Source organism: Lepisosteus oculatus, chromosome 26 (genome assembly GCF_040954835.1).
Source record: "Lepisosteus oculatus isolate fLepOcu1 chromosome 26, fLepOcu1.hap2, whole genome shotgun sequence".
NCBI lineage: Eukaryota > Metazoa > Chordata > Actinopteri > Semionotiformes > Lepisosteidae > Lepisosteus > Lepisosteus oculatus.
In genome coordinates, this window is record NC_090721.1 from 1,374,534 (window position 1) to 1,397,293 (window position 22,760).

At 44.4% G+C, this 22,760-nt stretch overlaps 2 protein-coding genes and 1 long non-coding RNA gene across 5 annotated transcripts; 2 read left to right on the forward strand and 1 right to left on the reverse strand.

Annotated features, from left to right (window-relative positions):
- Nucleotides 1-36: 36 nt before the first annotated feature.
- Nucleotides 37-3,147, reverse strand: polr2j (RNA polymerase II subunit J). Its single transcript, XM_006640816.3, has 4 exons — nt 3,064-3,147; nt 2,023-2,112; nt 1,545-1,719; nt 37-913 (listed from the first exon to the last, which is right to left on the reverse strand). Exons 1-4 carry the CDS (start codon nt 3,114-3,116, stop codon nt 878-880), a joined length of 354 nt encoding a protein of 117 aa, XP_006640879.1. The 5' UTR covers nt 3,117-3,147; the 3' UTR covers nt 37-877.
- On the forward strand, nt 2,770-3,314 carry LOC107079897 (uncharacterized). Its single transcript, XR_001480806.2, has 2 exons — nt 2,770-2,846; nt 3,087-3,314. It is a non-coding gene; the product is annotated as an uncharacterized lncRNA (long non-coding RNA).
- Nucleotides 3,315-7,722: 4,408 nt separating this feature from the next.
- ncf1 (neutrophil cytosolic factor 1) lies at nt 7,723-22,351 on the forward strand. Of its 3 annotated transcripts, none has more exons than XM_069184283.1 (12): nt 7,723-7,838; nt 8,312-8,392; nt 11,362-11,437; nt 15,126-15,291; nt 15,995-16,053; nt 16,384-16,506; nt 17,717-17,824; nt 18,280-18,397; nt 19,148-19,255; nt 19,808-20,021; nt 20,052-20,115; nt 21,406-22,351. In XM_069184283.1, exons 1-12 carry the CDS (start codon nt 7,767-7,769, stop codon nt 21,561-21,563), a joined length of 1,347 nt encoding a protein of 448 aa, XP_069040384.1. In that variant the 5' UTR covers nt 7,723-7,766; the 3' UTR covers nt 21,564-22,351. The 3 variants fall into 3 exon arrangements, with proteins under 3 accessions (XP_069040384.1, XP_069040386.1, XP_015223285.2); XM_069184285.1 differs by having other exon boundaries at nt 19,808-19,991; XM_015367799.2 differs by having other exon boundaries at nt 19,808-20,115.
- The last annotated feature ends 409 nt before the right edge of the window (nt 22,352-22,760 follow it).

Sequence of the window (22,760 nt, forward strand, 5' to 3'; positions counted from 1 at the left end):
ACACTCAACATCCAGTTAAAACAAAACACAACAGTATACTTTTCAATTTTTTAATCAAATATTTTACAAAACGTAACATTCTAGTTATTTACAAGTAAATCAGGGTTTACCGACTACAAAGCAACATACTCTGGATGTACGCACATTATTAAAAACAATTACAAAAAGGGTGGGAAACACACATGTTCCTTGCTGACTAGTAAATTCAATTAATTGAGACCAGCTAGATGACAGAATGATTCAGACCTCTTAAGACAGACCTTCTCATGAAACAATAATATATTTGCACCTTGTAAATTAGTCTTGTACTTAAATACAAGATAGTTTTCAAAAACACACTGGCTGCCTTATGTTTCACAATTAAGATGCTGAAAAACCTGACTTTATTTGAACAGGTTGCTTTTGTTGGGGCTAAAGCATTTATATAATGCGCAAACAGTATTGAAAATTCAGACAGGGACGTCATAATTTACAAGCCTACCCTGTACATCTCAAATAATGACTAAATCAAACTTTATAGAATAAACCTACATAAAACGAAATCAAAACCTACTAGAACATTACCTGCCATAATCATTACAGCTCCTACAATAATTGCTTGAATGCTCTGACAGAACAGCTTTGGAAATGAAAAGGAAGACAGTCAGTGAACTAATACACTGATACTATGTGACACAGTAGGACATACAGCAAGGCACACCACTGGGCTCGGGGAGAGCTGCCACACGGGTGTGCCCTGCCATGGGAGCAGTTGGACAGGCCCTGCTCACGAAACACTCGGGTTTAATATAAATGCATGATGAACAGGGCTCTGATGGGGGGAAAGCTCTTTCAGCATCCAAAGTCGAGGGAGAAGCACTTGAGCAGGAGACACCGTTCATTCAATCCCTTCTTGTTTGTCCTTGATGGCCACCTGCAAGACAGATGTGTCAGTAGTCCCCCCAACAACCCTCATCTCCCAAGAGCGAAACTCACACCAGCCAGGAAGGGCTTCCTGCCGCAGACTCAGAGCACGTCTCCAACAGACCAGGAGGAAATCACAAGCATTTCTGTCTGGGTTTTAGTGATAGTACAGCCCTATCACCTATGAGATGTTGAATTCTCCTAATGAATACAGGCCCGTTTCCAATCCCTGCTCAGTTAGGTGAATTTCTAACCAGTACTCCTGCTGGAATTCAGCATGTTTTCAATCTGGCTGCACCCCGGAAGATCACGGTGTTTGAAGTCACTCTTAAATCACTAGAACAGTAATAATAAACAGCAAATACTTTCATCTCTTCTTAACTGGCACACAGCTTACAGCAGTGTCATGAAGGTTCAATGAATAAGATTAGACTATTTCATTTTCCATAGAAAAAAATAGCTAAAGGGTTTTATTTTGTTCCTGCTATACCACCAAGCGAGTTGCATGTTCCTCTGTAAAATAATTCTGTACAGCATGTAAATCATTTCTTATTGTGTACCATCGCCTTGCCTCGGGCATCTACTGTCCACCCTCTGGCCCCAGTAATCTCCCTACGGACAGGCAGGTGGTCGAGACTCACCCTGAACCTCTCCTCCAACAGGGACAGCTCGCTGATGAGGTCAGTGATGGCGTTGGTAAAGGCCTCCTGAGGGCTGTAGTCCGGGGTGGTCTGCACACGGATCACAATCTTGTGCTCCAGGGGGTGGGGCACCTTATATCCCGCAAACAGCACCTGAGGATCTTTCAGCAGCTGCCTGCGGACATGTGAAGGTGGGTCACAGACACAGCGGTAAGGGGATTGAGCACAAGGAGCTTGTAAATCATCTCTGCTGGGCTCCAGGCCCGGAAGGGGTCATGGGAACTAAGCACTGATGCATCTGATATGTGAAAATAATAGGTGATGTAATCATCCTGTCCTAATGAAAACGATGCAAACATTTTTGGCCCTCCATAGAGATTTACACTTGGTTATAAATGAGATTCAGTTATAAATTGGTGCAGTGTAAACTACCTTGCCTAAAAGAAAATTCTCTCAAGTCTATGAATTGCTGACTTACGATCGGATGATATTGCCAAGGGTATGGTCCTCTTTGTTCAGAGTGAACAGACAGGCATTGGGGACCTTCGTGTCCTTGGTTATTGTAATTCTAAAGAAACAACAGAAGCAAAGACAAACTGTAGGTACAGTCACCAGACAGAGGGAGCCTGAGCTACCCCAGCCTTAAACAAAGTAAGCATCACAGGCATTTTCTTTTACATTTCAATTACAGTGTGGCAATGGGGCTGAGCTCTAAAACTGGTGAAAAAACAGGCAGAATTCAGGACTTTAAATATAACGCAAGAAAAGGGTGCTCAGAAAGAAACATAGAACGTAATCACATAATACACAGCTTTTATATCCCACACCCTTTATATTACGGTTGTAATTATGACATTTAAATCTTTTAGACAAGAGAAGAAAAGAAACACAACGTTTCGCCCGAGGAGCCTTCTACGGGTGTCACCTCGGGTGATTATGAGTATTTAGATTAATACAATTCAACTCCGATAATGTATTTAGGTAGAAATCTGAACATTCACAAACTACGAAGGACACAAACCCGAACCCTTCCGCTCTCTGCGCACAATATATACAAGGTATTTCTGACGTAAAACAACATACACTGATAAGACTTATTAAAAACCGTTCATACCACTAAAAAGGGGGGGCAAAGGGTTCTCAAAATAGGGTTTTGTTGAGATTTTTTGGAGGGAATAATGATAAACGGTTTGGCAGAAAACGGAAAACATCGATAGCAAATTCCAGACGGAAGCAATCGATCTCTTTTCCCCCTCAAACGCTTCCGTCGAAAAGAAAAGAAAGCAAAACAGTCTTTCACAGGTATTTAAAACGCAGCCACGACCAGTACATTTTACGTTTTATAATTTAAAATCTACTTCTACTCATACTGGGCCAAAAGCCTGGAGATAATATGTTTTCAACCCAGGAACAGCTTCCTGCCGATGAGCGAGGCGCTATCGCAGCATCTCTTCGGAATAATTTAGCACACCTCATCACAAAATTAAAAACAGACGATTAATAAACGTGTACTACTCACTTTTTCTCTCCCTCGAACAACAGAAAGGACTCGAATGCCGGCGGCGCATTCATCTTGAAGTAAGTTGTCCCTGAGAAGGAGCCGGAGAAACGCGCCGCGGCGGAATTAGGACAGAGCAATGGCGGCCGCGGCAGGCCTGGGGTCCGGCCACCAGGGGGCAGCACACACCTGTCTGCTGACGAGCTCCCTAAACTACTACGACTACTAAACACAGCGTTGTATGATCATAAATAAACAATAATAAATAAGAATGCGAAATGAAAACCTTTCTTTTGAGAGAAATGCATATAATTAGAAGAGTTACGAAAAAGAGATGCCTTTTTTTGCGTTGTGATGAAAAAATGACTGTACTGCTACACTGGGCGGTTGAGTAACTATGAAGTTTGGCAAACCGTCCTTCTTAAGTGACTGTAGGCTTGCATGTAACTCTAATGATCCTTATTAACAGTATCATAGTAAACACAGTGAAAAATGTGTTATAATACTTTCAGTAAAAGATTAACAGCACCATCTCAATCAGAATCTATTTTATTGTCCACAAGAAATAAGTGGACATTGTCCTTTGGCTTGACAGAGGCAATAATAAGAAACAGTGTGTGTATATATACACAGACTAATAATATTAGAATACTGCCTTGTATATCTTAGGGCCATGTAGTGTTTGAGTCTCTGTACTCACAACCGATGGATTGTGGGTTCAAGGCCCAACAGACCCTGCTGTGTCCCTTCAATGATCACAGCCTCACTCAATTAGCTCCAGTCCACCCAGCTGGCTGGAGTCATGGGCTCTGTTTGTTTAATGCCTTGGAAACCAGTATGCCTCTGGCCCAATGAGCTGTTGTGTCCTGGATATAGGAATACCCTCCTACCATTGTATATTTGACCATGGGTCTGTCATGGTGACATATACTGTACAACGGCAGAAATTGTTGCTTCTGTACATTTTTCTTTTTTATGTATAGTTTATGTAAGATGCCTTGAGAATGAAGGTGCTAAATAATATATTTGATTGATTAAACACTACTATGACTGAAAGTACAACAGGCATACATTATAAACTCTTGAGTCTCACATGCTTTCAGAGAGTTTGGGGCAACTTCAGATCGGTGCCAAGAATCACCGTAGCAAAGAGCAAAGCACGGTTGGAGGCTTTTTGATTTAACGAGCCAGAGGTCTTGATTTCTACAGCCTAGTCTAGGCTGTCACAGACTCGGTAGCAGTTTAGGAGTGTCCTAATTGCTGAGTATTGACGAGATATATCTCTTCTTTCTGTTTTAGAGTTTTTTTCTGCTTTTACATTCACTAGCAGCCAGTGGCAAGATGTGGATTCTCTTCTGTTTTTTCGGTGTGAGGTACGTGATGGAAAGCATGTGCTGAGGCTGATGTAAACGAAGGAAAAAGGAAGCTTCACGGAGACGTTCTTCTGTGTGGGAGGAGGGAAGGAGGTCAGGGGGCCACTGTGAAAGCAGTGCGCGTTTGATGAAGCTGAGAAGGATTCTAGGAGTTTTTATGGAACTTTTAGCAACCAGGCTATAAAACACTTCCCTTGGCTGGGACTCTCCATTTTTTCAAAAATACTACAAAACTTTAAACTGGCTTAGAAAAGAGAAATGAAATTGATGTATATGGTACCTGTCTTTCACTTCACCAGAGCTTTGGGAAAATTTACTGGATGTGTGTTTGGAGTAATGAAAAAGGCGGAGCCAGCTGTTGTGTTGTGTTGTGTTGTGTTGCGTTGTGTTGTGTTGTGTTGTGTTGTGTTGTGTTGTGTTGCGTTGCGTTGCGTTGCGTTGTGTTGCTGGTGAGTGAGGGGGGGGAGTGAGTGGCTGAGAGTCACAGGGTTGGCTCTAGCCCCCCTCCCTCGCTCCCCCTCAGACGTTCAGTGCGGCAGCTGTTTTTCTACCACTTCCCCCTCGTCTTCTCTCCCCACTGCTCTGTGCTGCTCTCCTCTTTAAAGGAAGGCAATGCAGAGACCTTGTCTGGGTCTGGGCGCTTGCTGTGATCACCTGCATGCCTGGACACAGGCCCTTTGCTAATCAGCTGCATGTGGGTGGCTCATCCAATCCATAAACAGCATCAGCCTCTTCCCTGGCATCTTGTAGCACGCTGACTGCAGGACTGTGTCCCAGTGACGAAATCCTCGCTAAATGTCTTAAAATGTTTTGTCCGCATTAAGTATCTTCTTTAGAATAGAATGCCCTTTAAAAAGTTTATTTTCCCTTGGTTAACTTCACACTGAAGAATAAAGAATTGTTTTTAAAGGCAGCTGGGGGAGAGCACTGAGACAGCGGCACTCACCCAGATTTTACCCATAGCACCAATTCACTTAATTCAAAGTTTAATGACGCGTCAAAATATATGCAGTCAAAGATAACTGAATGGTTGGGGATCATACACACATTACTTTGGTTAAAACACTTATCCTATCACCTATCACACTTAAAGCTGCTGACAAAGTCAAACCAGTGGACTTCTTCAGGGTCAAGAGTGAAACACAAACCAGAAGACATAAGTGGAAAGGACTAGGAAGTACATTTAAGGCTGAGATCAAGAGGCACTTCTTTACACAAAGGGTATTCGGGGTGTGGAGCAAGCTACCAAGCTGCATGTCGAAACAGATGCCTTGGCTTCCTCCTGAAGGATGAGCTCCTTTGATCTTCCACCTACTAGCAATTAAATGAGCCAGATGGTCTGAAACCCTGAACGGCCTCATCTCGTTTGTATCCTTATTTACCCACACAGTGTCTTACAATGACTTTTGCAGCTATTTTGAGAAACTACTGCAAATAAGGCAGACCCTTGACTGGGCCTTCACCTATTCCTTTGTGGCCTATGCATGCTGTCACAGCTCCCTATTCGAACGTCTTGTAGCAATACTGTAGGTTGCACATGCTGCATGTGTAGACTTCACACAGACATGGTGCCAGTGTGGGTGTCTGCAGTGTCCAGAGGTCTGGCTGTGCTTGTCAGGTGCTGTCAGCCATAGAGCCAGGGCTTCTCAATGGGCCACAAGGCACCTGGACAGCCTGGCCAGCTGAGGCCTGTTTCCTCATGTGTGTTGGTTTTTTTTTCAGTTTTGGTTCCTCTTTGTACATTCAACAGGAGTTTTTGCAGTCTTAAACCACTTGCCAAAAATCACAGGAGGTGGGGTTTGGGTTTTTTTTGGGGGGTGGCGGAGGGAGAGACCATAAAAAAACCACAAGGCAAGTCTGCATGATGGAAAATGAGTGCATACTTTCCACAGAAACAAAAATGAAGGTCTCTGGAATACAATCAGATCATATTGAATCATTTGGCGATTCTCATAAGAAAGAAAGATAACTAATATCACATTGAGAAGTGTATATGAACACTTTATAGTCAAGGCATTCAATAGACATTATAGAACTTTGCAAACCCTAGCAGTGTATCTGGAAATATCAGGGTAGAAATGTGAGTTTCAAAGACTTCATACTCTGTTAATCTTGGTTTACAGTATGTGCTTCTTCACTCCTAACCTCCTCTTTCACCTTTGTCTCACCTTCCTGTAGGCGCTGGGTACTCGGTACATTATTATTTATTTAAATAAAGGAACTAGCAGTTGTTCGTTAGACTATGTTCAGTGTGTCCCCTGTATCTCTCAGCCTGTCAGGGAAGTTCGCCGTTTCATTGGGAAACTGAGTTTCACTCGACTGTCGCAAACGTGCTGGTAAGCATGTACATGTCATGTCCCTTGTGTAAGAGTGGCACTCTGGATTTCTACAGACAGTTCTCGCAACAAGCAGAGTGAGCCCAGTTTTTCAACTGTGGCAGGGTAAGGGCTAGGGTTAGGTTCTTTGGCAGTTGCTTCTCTTCAGTAAAATGATTGAATAAAAGAGTGTTTAACAGTCCATAGACAGCTAATTCCACCTTGTGTTTCAAATGATGGTGAGACTGAACCAAAATACTGCATACAAGTGTGAGTATAGGGATATACAGTAGGTACTATCTGAAACCATTTGAGGACATTTCCAACTCCCAAAAAACAGCTCACCAACTATTCTGAGAAGGAGGAGTTTTTCAGAAAACAGTATTCCATATTCTGTCTGTTAGAAGCACACAGTTCTGTCTGATTGTTAGAAAATCAGTGTCTAAATCGATGGAGATTTAGCCAACCCCGACACAGCTCCCCACCCTAAGATCTGCACAGGATTAAAATCTCTTGAATATCTCGCCAGGGACTTGAAGGTGATATCTGCAGAAGCCAATTTCTAACTGTGTGTTGTCTGTTACAGGTTGTCAGCTGTGTCTGCTGGTTTTCATTCCAGCTGAGCTGCAAATCTCCAGTGCTGACTGATGATTTAAATGACCTGCTTCCTTGTTTTGATGTTTAACTTGATCCTCCTTCCTTTCCAGCAAATTATTTTTTGTCAAATCGCTCCAGCAAAATATACACCTGCATAAATGGGTGCAAATGTAAGTTACTTTGGATATGCAGTGTCAGCCATATAAATTCGTATGATTCACACATATGTCACAGCCAGTGAGTGCATTGTAATGGAACATTACACACCCATATTCAATTGCATGCTTTCTGTAGAATTCTTAACAATCCTCTATGGAGAGCTGATGGGGGAGTGGTCTTTCAGGGAAGCCACACCCCTCTGGTGGAAACTGCTTGGTGTAAGAAGTCCCAGCTTCACTGAGCTGCTTCATTACTGCCCAGTGGACCTGAAGTTTACAACATGGGGGAGATCTACATCCGTCATGTGGAGCTGTTGGGCTTCGAGAGGAGATTCATCCCCAGTCAGCACTATGTAAGTCCTGTGTAAATGCAATTTGATTTGCATATTTTGCAAAAGAGGAGTAAGCTAAGAAGGATAAACTGATAATTGTAACCAATATATAGAGCATTCATTAATGAACACGATTCACCTGTAAGACAGTATTGCTGGTTGTTTATACCTTCAATTTAAAGAGCTGTTCCATTAATTTGTTCAACATGTAAGAGAAGGAAAGTGATGTTTTTGATACAATCTATAATCTGTTTGGAACCAAAGACCTGAAGCAGTTTATTTCACTTATAGTGCTACTCCAACATTGTACAAGAGAATAGCACTGTGGGGCACCATATCGCTGAGACAGTGGTGAGAATCTCACTGAACACGGTGGTGTGATTATCTCCACCTGAAAGGAAGCTTCTAAATTAGGGCACATGTGCTCTGTTAACCCTTCAGTACAGGTGTTATCTTTTCTAAATACCCACCTTAAAGCATTCCTCTTCTCACAGGTTTACATGCTACTGGTGAAATGGAGTGATCAGTCAGAAAAACTGATCTATAGAAAATATCCAGAGATCTACACTTTCCATGTGAGTAACTGGGCATTCGTCTTATAATATTGGGTTTGTATCTAGCAGCAGTTTCGTTGCAGTGGTTGGGCAATGAATCTGGATTCTGTTTTTTGATACTGTTGGATGGATTGTATGAGATTGTTTTTTGTGTGTTTCTCGATTTTGTTAATTTGTTTGCTGTTGGCTGTGCAGCTGATTCAGGTTTTTGGAATGTTCTGAGCCCTGTTGTGCACTTCTGTGAGACAGAGACACCATGGATATTTTCTCCTACCCAGCGGTTAGGAGAGTCTTTTAGGGGCAGTTTATGCCAGCAAAACTGTTAACAACAACATATATAACTGGACATGGCAGAAAAGCACATATACGTGCACAATACTGTGGTAATTTAATATAGGAAAACAGAAGCTCATCAAATAGCCCCTTTATTTTAAAAGTGCACCTGTCTTTTGGGATACTCACCCCAAAGTGGGATATAAAGCAATTTACTTTTGCACATATATTCCTAGCACAGTTTATTTATGTACATGCTGTTAATGTTTGCTGATTTAGACAACTACAGAAAAAGAACCTTCTGCATGCTCAGAAATGAAATGTCTAAAGAAGCAAGAAATGCCAGTAGCATCCTAAAGTGAACCCTGGTGCTGGCTGCCTGCAGCAGCTTGTGCAACGCTTTACAGTGAATGTTCAGTGCCAACACTTTCTTCAGTGTTGCTCTCAGACAGGCCTTAGCAAGACCCATGGTTTTATTGGTATTTATTGGTATTTAGTGGTTCTGTTTTTAATGAATTAGGATTGCAGTTTTTCAATTGATGAGTTCCCATCCTGCTAACTGGCTGCAATATTCCTGTTAGAGTTCTAGGCACAACATTCCTCCAGTGCAGCTGGGAAAATACCACTAGGTTCCAGTGATTTATTACTTTCAAGTCATCTTAGTCCCTGTCACTCATGTTACAATTATTCAGCTGCAAGGAAGCTCCTTCTAAACCCTGTGGGATGGTATTGACATCTCCTTTAGTATAACCTGCATGGGGTATTCTTTGATCAAGTTTACTATTTTTCCACTTTCTAGTAATAATTATGTGTTGTCATCTATAGAGAGCTCTCTTCCATTTGACTTTTATCAGAATTTTGCTGTTAAGTCAATAAGCCACATACGTTACAGTACGACCACTCTCCTGTTCACTGTCTCCACTATTACCAGTTCCGCGTAGACTTTAAAATCCTCATGCTCACCTACAAGGCTTTACATGGCTTGGCACCTCAATACCTGTCTGAACTTTTATCGCCCTACTCCCCACCTCGCAACCTCCGCTCTTCAAATTCTGCTCTCCTTACTGTCCCCCAAGCCCGTCTACATTGTATGGGCGACAGGGCCTTCTCCTGCTATGCCCCCAAGCTCTGGAACTCTTTGCCCAAGGATATTAGAGAGTCACCTTCTCTAAACTCCTTCAAATCCAGACTCAAAACCTTCTTCTTCAGAAAAGCCTTTACTTAACTGGTTCCATTCTTCACCCCTCTGCTGTTCTTAATACCATCTTCCACGGTCTCCTCTATCTTTATTGTTGTATTGTTGTAATTATAATTGTGTCCTGTCTTGTGAAATTTTCTTATTTATTGTTTAGTATTCTTATTTATTGTTATTGTCATCCTGTAAAGCGCTTTGAGAAGCCACCTTTAAAGGCGCTATATAAAATAAAGTTTATTATTATTACTGTTGTCTTCAATTGTTCCTAAGCAATGCTTTGACATTTACTTACAAAGTGAACATATTTAATGTCATAATTCTCCAGTGGTTCAATCGCATGCAATCCTTTTACTATGCCTTGGTTATTTGAAAAGAGTATAAGATAGGATCACTTTATTAGCCATATACAATTTCTTGCATTAGGAATTCATCTTTTCACATACCCCAGCTTGCTCTCCATGAGACACGCAGGCAGGGAGAGAAGCTTGGGGTCAGAGCACAGGGTCAGCCGTTGTACAACACCCCTGGAGCAGCTGGGGTTAAGGGCCTTGTCAGGGGCCCAGCAGAGTAGGATTCCTCTGCCAGCCACAGGATTTGAACCAGCAACCTTCCGGCCACAGGCACAGATCCTTAGCCACAGTGCCAACGCTCCTACAGTATGCACTGTAGGTCAGTAAGTAGAGAGTGATAGGCACCTTTGTGTTAAGGACCCATCATTAACTATTACAACTAATAACAGATTTATTTGTGTGAAACATTACTTCAAAGCAAATTAGATTTGCACAGCTTGGGATTTTTGTGATTCAGCTGCAGTATTTGACTGAAGACTGCAATGTCTTACCTGGATTTTTAACCCACCACCTCCCACTGATGGGCCTGGGACTCTAACCACTGTTCACACCCTTACTCATGTCAGCTGGGAAAGGATCATGTACATTCCAGGTTCAGGTTCCCATTGACACTGTGCCAGTTTGTGTGGGGATTGCTGCCAAGACAAGGAGAATCATGAGGTCAGCAAATCACAATACCACCAGTAGGACTAAATATGAGAACAAAACATTCTGTTTGTTTCTGACTGCTTTTGAAACGGATGTGCTTTAAAAAGGAACAATCTAGAACATAATAATAACCTGGGGTGTCACCACGCACTAACATACTGTTTACTTCAGCACATTGTAACTTATTACTTGTTCTTGTGCAACAGGGCTCGTTGTGCAAGCTGGTTTTGGAAAAGGACAGTATGCAAGCCTTTGCAGGGGTTTCTCAAAATGGCTTGCAGCACAGGCAAGATTATATCGCTGACTCCCAGTCTCTGATCCTCCAGGAGGGTCTTCAATCAGGAGCAGGAAAGTGTGAGCCTGAGTGATGCCATCTCACGCTGGCAGAGTGGCAGAGTGGGAAGGCTGCCTGTCTGGTTCACGTCCTATGCGGTTCTTTCAGGAGAGTGGATTCCTGAAGGGATCAGAAGGGATCCAGTAACTGTAGTGAAACGTCCTTGACTGCTCTTTGTCACACGCTGCAGAGATCCCTGACGGAGCTTTTTCCTATTGAGGCCGGTGAAATTGATGCTAAAGACCGGATCATTCCCGCCCTACCAGGTAAAGACATTTCTATGCATGTGGTGCTTCTATTGAACCCTCGGGGGTTTCACATAGAACTCTTCGTCAGAAAATCATCATCAAAAACCTCATATGAACGAGGTTCAGATCTTCTCATTTATGTAATTGAAGTGCCAGGCAGTGTCACATGATATGTGTTGATAACGAGATGTTCTAGTCTCGGTTGTCAAAGGAGCTTGTGTATTTTTGGCCCCGGAGACCTCAAACCATTGAGGCCAAAGTCTATATTGCAAATGGGGTTCTGGGAAGATGTACAATTACAGTATAAGACAAGGCGAGCAACAATCACCATGTTAAAAACTGAGGTACCAGCCTAAAGCTTGACAAAGTTCAGGACTGGGGAAGCTCCTAGCAAATGGTATTTGATGTTGAGTGGTGAGACAGGCTAAAAGAAATGAACTGTTTTAGTCTTGAACAGAGAAGAGTTCTAGGGAACCAGATTCCAGAATTTAGAATCTGTCAAGAACAATTCTTCCCGGGCCCTATGCAGACAACATGATCTGGTTGGTGAGGACACAGTAGGGAGAAAATTATGCAGGAGAAGGGTAAGGAGACAGGGGGGGCGTGTCCAAGGTGAGCAGGTGTCCGGGGGAAGTGAGTCCAGGGCGAACAATCAAAGACGAAATCCAAGAAGAGTAGTCCAATGCCAGATGATCCATCTGAAGGAATTAAAAACCAGGAGCCGGGTCGGGACCGGCGGGGGGAATCGGGAACGAAGGGATAAAACCATAATGGAGCCAGACGCAGCAGGACCCCGGATTCTCACGAAACGGGATTCAAGGATGAACCTCGGCTGACGTCTGCGTCTGGCTTTTAAGGGGGAACGGAAATCAGAAACAGGTGCAGGTAATGGGCAGAACAAGGAAGGGCTGGAGCGCCCTTAAGAGGAGCAGTAGCGATCTTGACAGAATCCTCAAGGCAATGACAAAGCCAACCCAATACATTTCTTCAGACACAAGGGGTGCCGTTGGGGCAGTGCATTTGAGCAGGGGGCACAGTATGCAAAGGATTGTGGGGGTGTGAAGCAGGCTACTCAGCCACAGTGTCAAACCTGATGGCCTGGCTGATGAGTAACCCAACAAGTGAGAAAGGCTGAATGCCTAGTCCTTCTGGCTGTCAGGAATCTGCAACTCAGCGCAACTGGAAGAAATTTCTATGTCAGATTCATTTGTCTTCCTATGTATTTCTTTGTCCTGATCTGCTTCTTTTTTTTGTGTTGTAAGCATTTAGTAACAAAACTAAATCTTCTTTTGGTTTCCAGTCTCATGCATAGAAAGCCTGTGGTTTGAAGACTGCAGACAGAGCTATTTTAGCCAGAGATGTGTCCATTTAGTGAGGAAACATCTGTAGCCAATCAGGCTTGAAAAAGAGGAAGCATACTTTTTTAAACATCAACAACAACACACCTATAGATCTGAGTCTGAAAGGGGCTTGCAGAACTTTGCACTTGTTTGCCATTGCCCAAGGCAGTTTGGCTTCCTGCCTATTTGTTTTTATCTTTGCAGCCTTTCCGACATGTTTTGCCCCAGAGGCATTTATCTAGCTGTTTGAACCACTTCTGCCAGGTTTGTGAAATTATCTGTGGCTGCACCTGTGGGGTGCACGATCAGATAGTGATTGGTAGCACCAAAGTGAAATAAATAGAGTGGATAGATTTACCGCACTTCCTTCTTTTAATTCAATGCATTTTCTGTGTCTGTGATGTTTACTTCTCTATTTTCTGTGCTGAGAGTGAGGAGACTTTGAGCCGTGACCAGTGAGCATGGACATTTCCTGGTTGTTTTAGAATTTTCTGATAACTATTGTTCAGGTAGATCTTGGTGTTTCTCCTTGTTTTATTTCTGCTACCAATTTTAACCTTCAGCCCTTTGCTAGGCTGCCTCCACTCTGCCCTCAATGGTTTCAGAGCATCGTTGCTGTGTAAATGTGCAGACAGATGCTTCGCAGCTTCTCTATCCAGTGAAAAAATACTCTGAGGAATTTAACATCCATTTTGCAAAATCTGGATTTTCTTCCTCCACCATTTCTATTCTCCAGATTACCACTATCACAAACCACACCCCAGAGAAGTACATACTACTGGGTGACCACGGAGCTGGACTGCCATCAGCTGACAGGAGTAGCCTTAGTTGTCCGAAAGGTTTTTCAGTTCTGTAGATTCCTCGTGTGGGATTTCCTTTGCAGGATCCATAGTGTCCGTGGCCTGCACTAGTACAGTCCCTTGCAAAAATACACATTCCACTGCAGTTCTGCACACTTTGCTGCCATCTGAGCTTGAAATCTTTAAACATCATATGTAGAATCTCCACATTCTGCTTTATCTGAAGTTACGCCCTCTGGAATAGATGGGTTGTGCAGACCTGGTAATAACATTTTCTTGTTTTATGAAATTGCAGTTTGAAACGTGCTTGGTCTATAAAAAACATCAGTACCCTCTGGACAACATGGTGTAGCTAGGATACTTTGTGATTAGTACTCGTGGATACAAAAAGGGCAAAAAGGACCATCCCACAGTGCAAAGCTGGTAGAAAACCCATCCAGAAATAATGACAGCCGTAATTTCTGTAAAGGCCTTTTCCTCCAAGGGGGCTAAGGGGAGCGGAGTGATCAGCACAACCCACTCGTCGTATCTTCTTTACAGGCTTTGCTGAAATTCAGCCATCATCTATAACAGGGAATACTTTTACAAGACTGTTTATGTCTTGAGTTGGTTTGATTGTCAGGAAACCTCTGATAAAGCACCAATCACATAGCCTGTGCAATATCGTATTAGGTGACATTTCATTTTTACCTAAAAGATGTACCTATAGTGAGTATCCCCTATATTCCTTTTTTCCATAAATATTACCAGCACTGTATTGAAATACCAATGACACAAGTGCAGACGGTCACTCATCACCTAGAGAGGCATGCTTCCCATGACTCTAACACAGATGTGCACAGTTTTCACAGCCTTGGCAAGTAACCTTTTCTTACTGCAGGTAGATGCATAAGATGATGTTGCTCACTGAATGAAGAAACTCTTAGGCAAATGTGGTCACTATTTCATCATGGTTTGGAGAAGAAGAGAAAGGAGAAGGCTGTGCAATTGCAGCATCTGTGTTTAAGCACTATGGAGATAAAGCAAAACCTAACCTAGCTTCCCCTTTAACACAAGCTATGCATTCTGTAACGGACGGATGGTGCAAACCTGGAAATAACGACTCTGCTTCAGATTTTCATGGGTAATCAAAACAGCTTGGTCTGTAAAAAATAACGTCTGTAGAAAAGGCACTTCTTTACACAAAGAGTGGAGGGGGTCTGGACTGGAGCAAGTTGCCCAGTTATGTTTTGAACCTTTTTCCCTACGACACTACAGGAGTGTCCTGGACAGGACAGTATTAATGAAGTGCTAGCAAGCAACTGAGTGAGATGGGGTCAATGGGAAATATGGCCTCCTCTGCTCTGTAACCTTTATTGAATTCCTTGCAACAGCCATTTCTGAACATGAGAAAAGTGGGGGAGACAGCTTGCAAGAGGGGTGCGCCCTGAATCCCAGACACTCGCCAGTCTTGGAGCAGTGTGTGTTCCAGGGGGGATCCTGGCCATTTCAGAGAAAAACTCCCCCGACTGGCAAACAGCAACACACACACACACACTCCCCCTGTCCGTCTCCCTCTCTCTCCAGCTCCCAAATGGTTTGACAATCAGAAGGCGACGGAGACGCGGCAGGGGACCCTGGCGGAGTACTGCCACTCCCTCATCAGCCTGCCCCCCAAGATCTCGCGCTGCGAGCTGGTCCGCAGCTTCTTCCGCGTGCGGCAGGAGGACGAGAGCCCCCCGTCCTCACTCCCGTGAGTATGACCCCCCACCCCCACGGGCGGGCAGCCCACGCTCACTGGAATCACGCCACCCTGCCCCGGGTCCCAGTCCAGGATAGCTGTGATGCGACTTGGAACCCGACTTGGGTTTTGTCCACGTGCGCCTGTCGGTAATCACTCAACACCCTGTACGTTTGCACCCCTGGCCTCCAGTGGGTCCACATAGGTCGATACACACTTCAGTCACCGTTGGTAGTGGACTCCTGGTCTCTGAAATGTACTGAATGTGTCCTTGGTTGAAAACGGTTACATGCAGCTTATTCCAATTTCATGCAGTATATGACAATTGTGTATAATACATGATTATCACATACTGTATGATTTTTTGTAGTATATGATAATTGCATAATGTACATTTCCACCATGTGGCACAGTGGCGCAGTCGTTAGCATTACTGCCTTGCAGTGCTGGGGCCCTGGGCTTAATGTTTGCTCCAGTTTCCTCCCACAGTCCAGAGACATACCTGTGACCCTGAACTGGAAGAAGTGGTTAGAAAATGGGTGAATGGATGTGACAAGCAGTACATTACAGCACAAATACATACAGTACAATGCATGATTATCACAAACATAGTGTATCACAACCGCACAAAGAAAATGTTGTTGCATTAAATAACTACCAGCAAAATACAGAATGTACCCTTTTTCAAGGATAATGAGATTCATTTCTTCTGTAGGTTTAAGAGGAATGAGACGTACCTGATGCAAAAGGACAAATCAAGAACGAACACATCTGGTGAGATATTTCCTTAATCCCTGTGTTATGTGTCCTTGGTTAACAACGGTTAACTATCTGTATAAGGACTGAGTGAGGACTACAGTGTGTTATGTTGGGGAAACTCTTGCTTTCAGAGGCTAGGTTATCTGAAAGTAGTATGGGATACAATTCTGTACCATTTATTTTTTTCTGAAACTCCCTGTAACTGTGCCATCCCCACATTTTCCATCAAAACTTCCCAGGCTTTTTAGTGCAGTCCTGTCTCTCTCTTGCTTGTCCCCACTAAGTATGCTGGACTGTAACACTGCAGCCCGATTACTGACCATCTCCCTCCCCATGTGGCTGCAGAGATAACTGGCCCGATTATCCTGGAGACCTACAGAGCCATTGCAGATTACAGCAAGAGCACCAAGTATGAGCTGGACCTGCAGGCCGGGGATCATGTGGAGATTGTGGAGAAGAACGACAATGGTGAGGACAGCAGCCAGCTTCGAGCATGAGGGTCGTTATTAGGAGCCTCGGTGAACATGGCAAGATCCATCCATCAGTTTTCTAACCTTTATCCAATTTAGGGTCACCGGGAAGCCGGAGCCTATCCCTGCAAACAATGGGCACATGGCAGGATTCAACCTGGACAGGACAGGAACACACAGACACAAACACTCCCACACTAAAGCAAATTCCCCAGAATCCAATTAACCTACCAGTATGTTTTTAGACTGTAGAAGGAAACCTGAAGAAGTCCTCTGCAAACATGGGGAGAACATACACACTCCACGCCCCAGGTCTGGAACTGAACCCAGGGCCCCAGTGCTATGAGGCTGAAATGCTAACCACTGCTCCACTATGCCCTATGCACTATGCAACTTCTCTTGTTCAAAATGTAAAGTCTTTACATCGAACCAGCCAGAGCCAAATGGCTTGTTTGTAACCAAGTTCCTGGAGTAACAGAGGGAGCAGGAGAGGCTACGTGTACTGGTACTGATCAACTAGAACCCGGAACAGCGTGGCAGAACCTTAGGGTCTGCAAGTCATAGAATAGGAAGCAAGCAACAATTGAAATAACAGGAAAAAAACCCAAGTTAAGACCCAAGATAAGTTCTAATGCTTACATCTGAAATCAGATTCAGAGATTCTTCAGGAAAACAGGCAATGATCTTGTCACACAGTTTGACCTGAAAGGTGCCTGCTCTTCTTAATGTGCACCAGCAGGCATTGCTGTAGACAGTGTTGTTGCACTACAACCTCATGACTTTTGGGTCCTGGGTTTGATTCTGGACTGTGATACCTGCTGTGTGGAGTTTGCATGGCCTGTGTGCTCTGAGATGACCGGCACCATGTCCTGGGCGCTGTCTGGTGTTAGGCCCTGTGTCTGCCATGGGCTCTGGATTGTCTCTACATGGGACGAAGAGGTTGTGAATAATGTATGGTTATAAACTGAGCTTTGACTTCATTAAATATGGCATAAAATAAAAGAACATCAGATCAAACTGCCTGTCTTAAAACAAGTGCAGATTTAGAGGTATCTAGAAAATCTGCAAGCAATTCAAAATCAAGTTCTTAGGAGACCAGATGGTCTAGCTGGGCTTGTTTACAGAAACAAGAAAACTCTGGGAGCTGGGATCATCACCAGGAGAGCCAGTTGTCTCCTGTCGGGCTAACTCTGCCCACATGTCCGCAGGCTGGTGGTTCTGCCAGTGTGAGTCTCGGCGCGGCTGGGTGCCAGCCTCCTATCTGGAGCCTCTGGAGAGCCCCGATGAGACAGAGGAGCCGGAGCCCAACTACGAAGGTCAGCCTCAGCCCCAGTTCTGCTGAAATGAGACCTGGGATAATCTGGAATCTACGGAGAGCTGGAGGCAGAGCTCGGCTTGTCTCTGCAGTATCTATAAGAACAAATTTGTTATTCAGGCTTTTAACTCTTGATGTGCAGAAACAAGGGAGTGAACCATAGTGTCAGTAACTGTTGCTGAACTAACACTAGACCCTAAAAGCTGAATTACATAATCTCCTGTGCCATTTTGTAACTTTTAAGTTTCTCACAAAGTCTTATTGTTTTTTTAGCACTGGTACCAACTTGACTTGACAGGGCTTATATCAGAGTTAAGGACAGGCTCAGGCTGCTTGAGTTATTTCAATCAAATGTTACTGTATATACCACTGCAACACCAGGATTTATAGAGGTATGAAATGCAGTTCTGAGATTTTGAACTGTTGTAGACAATGAGAGTGTCTGTGTGTCTTCAGGGGAGCTGTACATCACCACTAATAGCTACACTGCTGTGGAGGATGACGAACTGACTCTGGGGGAAGGAGAGACCATAGAGGTTATTCACAAGCTGCTGGACGGTTGGTGGGTGGTCAGGTGAGTTCTCCGTTCTGGAGTATAACATGAGGGACAGCTGTCTCTCTGTGTCAGATCAGCACATGCACTGAGATCAATCTGCATAGTGGGGTCGAAGGTGTTGACTTAGACTGTGGCCTTAGTTTGGAAGTTCAGACTGCTAACATCGCCAAGGTATTCTGTTCACAGATAGCGGCCATTCAGTCAAAACATATCTGTTTTAATGAGGAATCAAAATATATTTTCTAGTTTGTATGTTTAAGGAAACCAGCACAGTATGAGTGGAACACGGGAAATTGAATGAATTTAAGAAAAGGAGTGCTTCACAGTGTTTTAAATTGACCCCGTTAAAAACAGAGACTTTGGAGTTTGTGAGTGTGCTGATGGTGACTACTAAAGGTTAAAACTTATTTTTGATTTAACAACTACTAAGTCTTTTCTAATACTGAGAACAAGATTGTTCAGAACTGGGATGCATCAGTCCTAAAGAAGTCTTATGTGCGCAGACACATTTCTTTTGGCTTCAATGCATTAGCTGATTGTCATATTCAGGTTTAGTTTTAAGAACCTTTGCTTACGATAAGCAACTATTCTTGAATAAATATTCTCCAGTTTTGGAAGAAATGCCTGTGCCCTGAAGTCAGGGAAGCTGATGATGTCTCCCTGCTGTGTGCCGCTGGCTTGGAGAGTCACACGTATTCCCATGTTTTTCAGTTTGAATTTCTGTAAATGAGTGCTGCTGATTTCTACTGCTATTTGCGTCACTGGCAGGAAGGGTGAGGAGACGGGACACTACCCATCCATGTTCCTGCGGGCGAAAGGAGAAAAGCTGGACACCACGAGGAATGAGAACCTGAGAAAAGCCCCTCCACCCAGGAGGTAAGGCAAAACAGGAAGAACAGCTTTCCAGCGGTCTGGATACTGCGAATGTTCCTTTCCAAGACCTAGAAATTGAACCAATTTTCCAATTAAAGCCCCTTTTGGGAAAATCATGGCAAATGTACCAATTACACACCAAAAAACAATCAAATAAAAACACACAACTAGGGCGGGATGGTAGTGCAGTGGTTAGAATTGGTACTTTGCAGCACTGGGGCCCTGGGTTCAATTCTAGACGTGAGGTGCTGTCTGTGTGGAGTTTGCACGTTCTTCCCGTGCTTGCAGTCCCATGCTTCCGGGTTCTCCAGTTGCCTCCCACAATCCAGAAACATTCCGATACATTAATTGGCTTCTGGGAACATTGGCCCTGGTCTGTGTGTCTGTGTGTCTGCCCTGCGATGGCCTGGTGTCCCATCCAGGGTGTAGCCTGCCTTGCACCCGTTGCTTGCCGGGACAGGCTCCAGCTCCCCAGCGACCTGAATTGGAAGAGGCGGTTAGAAATGGGATGGGTGGACACAATTAGAGCAAATGGCCTCCTTCTCTCTTCCACAGGTCCACAATCCGGAATGCCCAGAGTATCCACTCTAGAGGGCGCCAGCGCATCACCCAGGACACCTACCGCAGGAACAGCCGGCGGTACCTGCAGCATCGCGACCCGCGGGGACCCAGGCAACAGGCCTCCCAGCCACAATCTTCCCAGCCAGAGGTGTCCCAGCCACGAGCTTCCCAACCAGAGGTGTCCCAGCCACGAGCTTCCCAACCAGAGGTGTCCCAGCCACAAGCTTCCCAGCCAGAGGTGTCCCCGCCACAGAGCCCAGCCAAGACGCAGCCTGTCCCGCAGGAGAAACAGATGAACAACGGTAAAGCTCTCCGCTGGAGCCCCGCAGGAAGCACAGTGCTGACTTTTTTTTTAAACGAGCTGCCTTGACAGCTGTGACAAGACAATCGAGCAGCAAACCGAGCAGCCAGGCACGCACCCCCCTAACAGACAGCCATAGCCCAGGTGTGTCATGCAGGGCCTGACGCAGACAGTCACACAGAGAATGACCTTAACACCATCAGCATGGGGTCGCTGCAGGTCATCTGGGTGATTCATTGTTGTCTGAGGGCACTTATTTTAATGAGGACAGGATCCTAGTTAACATATTGCTTTGTAAAAGCTTTGTTTGAAAAAATCTGCATTTGGTCATCAATGATGATCATTATTGACTGAACAGCTGGATTTGAATGGAGCACAGTGCAATGTGTCACTCTGTGACAATACACTACAGCCTTCCAGGAGGCTGATTTTTGACCTCTGTTAATGCAGTAAGGCACTTTGCAACAACACGGGTTCAATCTCAGTCCTAAAACGTTTGTCCCTCCAGCATGACATTAAGATCCCCTTGCAAGGTGTCAGATCTGGGCCTCCAGGGTGAACCAACCATTATACAATTTAAGCAGCAGCTTTGTTGCAAGGTACACAGTGACAAAGAAACACAATTAGAACACGCCAGTAGTAACACCTATGCAGTGGTGAAGACCGAAATAAAAGACCATGAACATAACCATAGGGACTATGGGAAGATATAAAAGGTTATAAACAAAAGGAGGTCACTCAGCCCATCCAGCTAGTCTGGTTGGTAGCAGCTAACTGATCCAAGGATCTCATCTAGCTGTTTATGCAAAGAAGCCAGGTTATTGGCTTCAACAGCAAGGCTGGGCAGCTTGTTCCACAGTCCAGCAACCTTTGCTGTCAGACTGTGCCTCCAGTTTCTTGGTGGGAAATGCTCTTCCACATAGGCTCCACTTGTGTCCTCTGGTTGGTGTTCCGGAAGGAATCTGGGAGCCAAGACCTGGTTGCAAGGAGAACGCAGCCTGCTCACAGCTTTTGCAGGTGCAGACAGGGAATTAGTCAAATGGTTACGCAGAGGATGATTGTAGAAGTTAGCCACTTGTATGATGGGACGGGTTGCCAAGTGATCTGCACGCCATCAAAAGGGTTGTGGTTCAGCAATCGGGCTGCGATTGTGGCAGGAGTTGGGAATGTCTGTTCTGGAGCACATGCAGGGGAATCTGCTGAGACCCAGTGGAGCTGTCACTTTCCGTAGTCCTTCCTATGATGTAGCGCTGACTGGTCTGACGTTCCATTGCCTTGCCCCGTGTTGCAGGAAATGGCAGCCCCAGCACCATCAACCCCACCCCTCCTCCAGCCCAGGAGCCCCAGGGAGGCCTGCCCACTGTGCCCCCCCGGCCCAGCAGAGAGCTCATCCTGGAGCGCTGCACCGAGCACACCCGCAAGAAAGTCAGCATCCGCAGCGCCAGCTGAGCAAGTCCGAACAGCGCCGCCCTGCAGGCGGGAGGAATGACACACCGGCCTCACGCATTCTAATTCCTCCCCTTTCAGAATCTGATCCGTCCAGCTCCTTCCATAATTAAGTGTACAAGAAAACAGTCTGTAGTTAATGAAATGAAATTTTAATGAGCTAAGAAGTTCACAATGTCTAGGACATTTCACCACTGAGGCTTTGCAATGTCAGAATGTCTGTTTACAGATAATTTAATTTCTTGGTAAAGTATGAGAAGCATAATTGTGTTATTATTTTGTGTTTATTCTCTGTGTGTGTCTGATATAAGGATTTTGAACATCAATCCTCAGACATATTTGTGCACAAATAAATGTTTATTTTTAACGAGACTGTGGGTATCCTGTTTAAGCGGGAGCTTGTTCTGACAGACAGAAAAAGCCAGTCTGTCTGTCAGAGCAGGAGGCAGGTAGTGGCCTGTTTTTAGATGCAAGGTATTGGCAGAATATTATCCAGCATTGTTGATTGTTTTTAGCATTTTCTCCTTTGTTAGGATAAGCTATTTTGTACCCTTACTGCACCTGCTTCACAAACCTTAGCAGTGCAGCATCCTGCAAAGTACACCTGCTATTTATTCAGCACAACTGCTTTACAGAAAAAGGGAGAAGTGACGATTGTAGCATTCATTTTGAAAGGCTTCTGTATCATCTTTTTGTTACGCAAGGCTTTGTGTGAAGTGTGTAAGCAACAGGTTGTGAACCGTCTCTTCCCCAGATATCCCTCACACTGTATTAAAAACAGATGTGTCTCATTTCTGCCTCATGCTGTTTTTTTGTAAATACACTGGTCGTCTTCTGCAAACATTGTTTGTTGTTTTAAATTTCTGATACTCACTCTAACGGTCCGGAGAAGGAAAGAAATTCCCAAAGCCGGGATAGTTCACCTGTGATTTATGGTGACGGACACTGGAAGTGAGATTGGATACACAGCAGAGCTGTGTAGAGTCAAATGGACCATGAGGGATTAGAAAAAAACGATTGTTTTGCTTGTTCGTTGAATTTATTATTTAAAGTATAACATTGATGAATCTAGACAGCATGTTTTTGATCTTTGGAGACAAGCAAGACCACCTAGAGAAAACCCACTCAGAGAGCATGCAAACTCCACACACAAGGTGCTCCCAGCTGGAATCGAACCTCCACCAGAGCACTAAATCCAAC

Excerpts from the sequence above, each read along its gene's own strand:
- ncf1 (XM_015367799.2), top strand. The coding sequence starts at position 7,767 with ATGGGGGAGATCTACATCCGTCATGTGGAGCTGTTGGGCTTCGAGAGG. Across the intron at positions 8,393-11,361 it reads CAGAGATCTACACTTTCCAT|AGATCCCTGACGGAGCTTTT; the intron begins GTGAGTAACTGG and ends CACACGCTGCAG. Across the intron at positions 16,507-17,716 it reads TGTGGAGAAGAACGACAATG|GCTGGTGGTTCTGCCAGTGT; the intron begins GTGAGGACAGCA and ends ACATGTCCGCAG.
- polr2j (XM_006640816.3), bottom strand. The coding sequence starts at position 3,116 with ATGAATGCGCCGCCGGCATTCGAGTCCTTTCTGTTGTTCGAGGGAGAG. Across the intron at positions 2,113-3,063 it reads TTGTTCGAGGGAGAGAAAAA|AATTACAATAACCAAGGACA; the intron begins GTGAGTAGTACA and ends TTGTTTCTTTAG. Across the intron at positions 1,720-2,022 it reads CTTGGCAATATCATCCGATC|GCAGCTGCTGAAAGATCCTC; the intron begins GTAAGTCAGCAA and ends ACATGTCCGCAG.